This window comes from Pogona vitticeps, chromosome 5 (assembly GCF_051106095.1).
Source record: "Pogona vitticeps strain Pit_001003342236 chromosome 5, PviZW2.1, whole genome shotgun sequence".
Classification (NCBI taxonomy): Eukaryota; Metazoa; Chordata; class Lepidosauria; order Squamata; family Agamidae; genus Pogona; species Pogona vitticeps.
The window spans coordinates 8217668-8222454 of NC_135787.1; the positions used below are offsets into that span (position 1 = coordinate 8217668).

At 44.5% G+C, this 4787-nt stretch overlaps 1 protein-coding gene across 2 annotated transcripts; it reads right to left on the reverse strand.

Annotated features, from left to right (window-relative positions):
- Positions 1-314: 314 nt before the first annotated feature.
- LOC110088683 (ferritin heavy chain A) lies at positions 315-3278 on the reverse strand. 2 transcript variants are annotated; one of them, XM_020811140.3, is made up of 5 exons: positions 3211-3278; positions 2948-3058; positions 1215-1361; positions 967-1092; positions 315-538 (listed from the first exon to the last, which is right to left on the reverse strand). In XM_020811140.3, the coding sequence occupies exons 2-5, from the start codon at positions 3047-3049 to the stop codon at positions 383-385; spliced, it is 531 nt and encodes a 176-aa protein (XP_020666799.3). In that variant the 5' UTR covers positions 3050-3058; positions 3211-3278; the 3' UTR covers positions 315-382. The 2 variants fall into 2 exon arrangements, with proteins under 2 accessions (XP_020666799.3, XP_072858422.2); XM_073002321.2 differs by lacking the exon at positions 3211-3278 and having other exon boundaries at positions 2948-3115.
- Positions 3279-4787: the final 1509 nt, after the last annotated feature.

Below are 4787 nucleotides of genomic sequence, written 5' to 3' on the forward strand. Positions count from 1 at the left end.
CGATGCTCTGCCAGGTAATGACTGATAGAACTAAACTATATGGAGGAGGTCTACCTATGAAGACAGCTTCAGACTATGCCTCAGACACCAGCCTTTCCGAGCCTTATGCTGACAGACACTTGATTACAATTGCCATCATCCCCATGGAAGATAAATGGGATGAGAAGGAGGGAATGATAATTAAACCACTACTGAATCTATAAGCAGAAACTCTATAGTGTAGTTTAAGTGAATCCTTTTGTTTTGCTTGCTAGGTGGCTTCAACAATCCAGAAAAAAACTCCTGAAGGGATCCATCACAAACACCAGGCAATATTTTGAACACCAATATTTTGTTTATTGTTTTCCTCAGTACACAAGACAAGGTGCTGGGGAGGGTTGGTTCAGCTGCTTTCCCCCAAGGTGAGCTTGTCAAAGAGATACTCTCCCATGCCACTCTCAGGCAGGCCCAGGTGCCTCAAGTTGGTGAGGTGGTCTCCCAGCTGTTTAATGGCCTTCACTTGCTCTTCCAGGTACTCTGACTCCAGAAAGTCACACAGCTGAGGGATTTAAAAAAAAACACACAAGTACATCATCAGTCATTTGCACTGCAAAGCTTTCAAGCGGGTAGCTTCACCAACAGAGAAGGAACGTAACGCCCCTGTTGGTTACCACCTCTGAGCTGGCCTTCATTATTTTCTTGCAGACCAACAAGTTTTAGCTGGCAAGACTAAGAAATAACCCCCAAGAACCACTTCCATTCAGCGTTACTAGAATCTGTAAGATAGAAACCTGTTTCATCCCGAGTCTGTGTTTTACACACTGATTCCCAAGCTCTGAGGGATGCAAGAGGCTTAGGGCAAGAACATAAAGAGAAACACTGCAGGTGGAACAGATCTTTCTGACATACTTCCTAATAAACACTGCCCATCTTCAGAGCCAATGTTGATTTGCTTGAAGTTTCTTACTGTCATGGAAGCCAACTCACATGAGGGTCTCCCTTCTCCATGGCCAGCTTGTGAAGATCCAGCAGGGCCTGGTTGACCTTCTTCTCCAGCTCTAAGGCGCTCTGCAGGGCATCCAGAGTGTTGCCCCACTCATCCTTCTCTGGTTTCTGTGCGGAAAAGGAGAAGCAAATCATGTATCAATGTATGGTGGCTACACAAACAATCAACACCAGGTCTCTTTGGTGTCCAGTTCTTATGGGAATGTGGAAGACTTTGCACCATCGCTCACCCGGATGTCCTGAAGCACAACACGCCCCCCTCGCTTGTTCTGGTATCTCAGGAACTTCTCAGCATGCTCCCTCTCTTCGTGTGACTGCTCCTTCAGAAATTTGGCCACATGGGATAAGGCTACATCATCACGGTCAAAATGGTAGGACTAGAAAAAAACAAAAAACCCACAGTCAAACATGAGACACTTGTTTCGCCAACAAATACTCATGCAACAAAAGCATTCACAAATGTTTGCACTAAAACACTGAGAAGCACCACTAAAGTAAATGGTCTGGCCAGTTTAATGGTGCAAGTTAGTGTCAAACAGCCAAAATAATAAGCCCTGGAAAAACATGCTTGTCAACTCTATCATCAGGGGGTGTGGAGCATCGTGTCACCAGTATGCTGACGACACCCAGCTCTACATCTCCTTTTTACCAACTGCAGGTGATGCCGTCCTGTCCCTCCAGCGCTGCCTGGGGACCGTACTGGAATGGATGCAGGAGAATGGCCTGAGGCTGAACCCGGACAAGACGGAAGTCCTGAGGGTGGGGCCCCCCGTGGTTGGTGGCTCGGTCGACTCTCTCTCGTTTGGGGGGGCGACCTTGACTCCGGTGAGTGGGGTCCGCAGCTTGGGCATACACCTGGACCCGACGCTTACCATGGAAACACAGGTGGCGTCGGTGGTCCGCTCCGCCTTTTTCCATCTTTGGCGGATTGCCAAGCTGCGGCCCTATCTCGACACGGGGGCCCTCACTACCTTAGTGCATGCGCTTGTAATCTCAAGATTAGACCACTGCAACGCGCTCTACGTGGGGCTACCTTTGAGGCTGATACGGAAACTTCAGATGGTGCAGAATGCAGCAGCCAGACTTCTCACTGGTGGGAGAAAATACCATCATATCTCTCCCATCCTGGCTAGACTGCACTGGCTGCCCATTCGTTTCCGTATTGACTTCAAAGTTTTAATGCTCACTTATAAGGCCCTAAACGGTTTGGGACCTCGATATCTGGCGGAACGCCTTCACCCACCAAGTTCTACCCGGATCACCCGCGCGAGCCAGGAGGTGAGGCTGAGGAGCCTGACGCCGAGGGAGGCCCGAAGGGAGAAGACACGAAACCGGGCCTTCTCGGCGGTGGCTCCTCACCTTTGGAACAATCTCCCTCCTGAGATCCGCGCGGCCCCTTCCCTGGGCACATTTAAAACTCAGCTAAAAACATGGCTTTATGTTAAGGCCTTCCCTCCTGCCAGCATTTAATTTAATTTAAGTTATTTTCCTCTTTATTTGTTATTTATGATTTATGTTATCTTTGTTAATTGATATTTTTATTTTATGCTTCTATAATTGTATTAATATTGTTGTTAGCCGCTCAGAGTGGTACAGATGTATCAGATGAGCGGGATATAAATCAAATAAATAAATAAATAAATAAATAAATAAATAAATCATGGCCATCTCAATAAAGTTATCACTGTTCTTTCTTCATTGTTATTCACAACAACTCATAGCATTTTTTTTTTACTCAGCCTTCCAGATGTTATGGAATAAAAAGAAAAGAGTATTAACAAGAGCATTTGATCTTAAACTCCAACACCTGCACAGCTCAAGGATCAGAGAAAAACACATGCTCATTTAATTAGAAATCAATGCAGCAGATACAGTGAGCAAAGCACTGGGCAAACATGTAAGTTGGGGGGAAAACACAGACACAACTTCTTGTTGATGCAACAGATAATAAGCAGACACTTACCATGGACAAGTAGACATAGCTTGCATGTAGCTCCAGGTTAACTAGGTGGTTCACAGCAGCCTCACAGTCAGCATGGAAGTTCTGGCGAACCTGAGAAGCCATCCCTGAATCCTAGGAAGAAGAAAAAGACAGGCAACAAATACTACACAACTGCTGTTTAAAAAGAGTGTGAGTCCTAAACATTTATATACCATTGAGAGGCCGGTCAAACTGTGATTGATGCTCACACAAGCCAATAGAAACTATCTTTATTATCCACCTACCAATCAAGTTTAGGAGCAGGAGGATGACTCAACAGAAATCCTACTAACCATATAGGAGTAATCAAGGTCCAGGTGGTAATATATAGCCAGTAGATGTGTGATCGGCAGAAATGCCAGCCAATAGCAATTCTCATTGATGGAAACCCATCAATGGCCTTCCTGGATGGGAGGGTGATGAAAGGATTGTGTTAGGTCAATGCCAGCAGCTGGTAAGTGTCAGGGCTTCACCTGGAAAAAGAGATTTTTATTTGACCTATTTTTTAAAAAGAATGTTTTATTAATCCTTAATTAGGCAGTCTGATTTTTTTTTTCCCCTTTAGCGCTCCAGAGTCTAAAATGCATGTATTTCCTTTAGGATAATACAGATTTACAGCAAAACCCTATTTTTGTCTACTCAGAAGGATGTCTCACTATTTTCCATGGGATTAATTTCAAGTCTGGTAGTAAGAACAACACCTTAGGCTTTACCTGTACATCTAGGGTTAAACCCTACTCCTTCTGAGATGCCTATGGCCACACTGTTCATTTTGAATTCACAAACATGTGGTGAACTTTGTGCAACCACCTGAAATACAAGAGAGGGCTCCTATATCCTGCAAAATAACACAAACAGAGAGATTTCTGTAGATGGTAGTTTGGCATACAAGCTACACCTGGAAAAATCTCACTTTCACATCGTTATTAAAGATACAGGAGCATTATCCGCTTTATTTTCAAATGTGGCCACTCTCAATGAACTAGGTAGAACCTGAATTCATACACATACAAGAGATGAAGCCCTCTTGTTTGGTGTAGTAAGATACATTAGAGTTGACCCATTGAGTCAGTAGGGGCTAGGTGAGTGAACTATTTTGCAAGTTCCATGGATTCAAATAGCCCTATTCTGGTGCAACTTACTGCTCGAAGCAAGAGGACTTCAGCGAAGCACATTCTGACTGAACAAGAGGGAAACCACTTGTTTATCTGTGAAAGTTTTAAAGTGGGTCAGCTCCCCTGTTCTGCCTGGCCAGAGGAATGCTGAAGAGAGAGGAATGCGATGAAAAGTAATATTCTGCACCAATATTCAAATCTGTTTTGATCAGGAAATCCTGCTGTGTTTAATCAGAGTTACAGAGAAACTAAATAATAAGATAGTACATTTGTTGAAATGAAGGCAGTAATTGTGAGAGGGGGGAGGAGAAAAGACATGGATGAAAAGAGCTTAGAATACTTTTAAGTGACTGACTATCTCTCCTTCTGGGGGTGCCCTGGGTCTGTGCAGCTTGCCGAAGGCTACCCAGGCTGCCTCTTCTTCCTGGAGGCAGAAATGGGGAATCGAACTCCCAGTGTCTGGGTCTACAGCCAGAGACCTAAATCACTGAGCTATCCAGCCATCTATCAGGAAATGCAAGACCTGTCAAATACATTGATGGAAACTTTAAAGAGCCATAGGTAAAAACCTATGGACAAAGTACATCTAGTTTAGACAAGGAGGAACAAGTCTTGCTGTTTGTATGGGCCCAGCTATGCACTGTAGATAGAACATCACACCCTTACGAGATGAAGTCTGGTGTTTCAGAGACGTGATTCAGTAGACA

What these genes read in the sequence shown, in the direction of transcription:
- LOC110088683 (XM_020811140.3), bottom strand. Translation starts at nt 3,049, where the DNA reads ATGGCTTCTCAGGTTCGCCAGAACTTCCATGCTGACTGTGAGGCTGCT. An exon ending in GCTATGTCTACTTGTCCATG is followed by an intron (nt 1,362 to 2,947) that starts GTAAGTGTCTGC and finishes GTTTTTTTCTAG; the next exon opens with TCCTACCATTTTGACCGTGA. An exon ending in TTGTGCTTCAGGACATCCGG is followed by an intron (nt 1,093 to 1,214) that starts GTGAGCGATGGT and finishes TTTTCCGCACAG; the next exon opens with AAACCAGAGAAGGATGAGTG.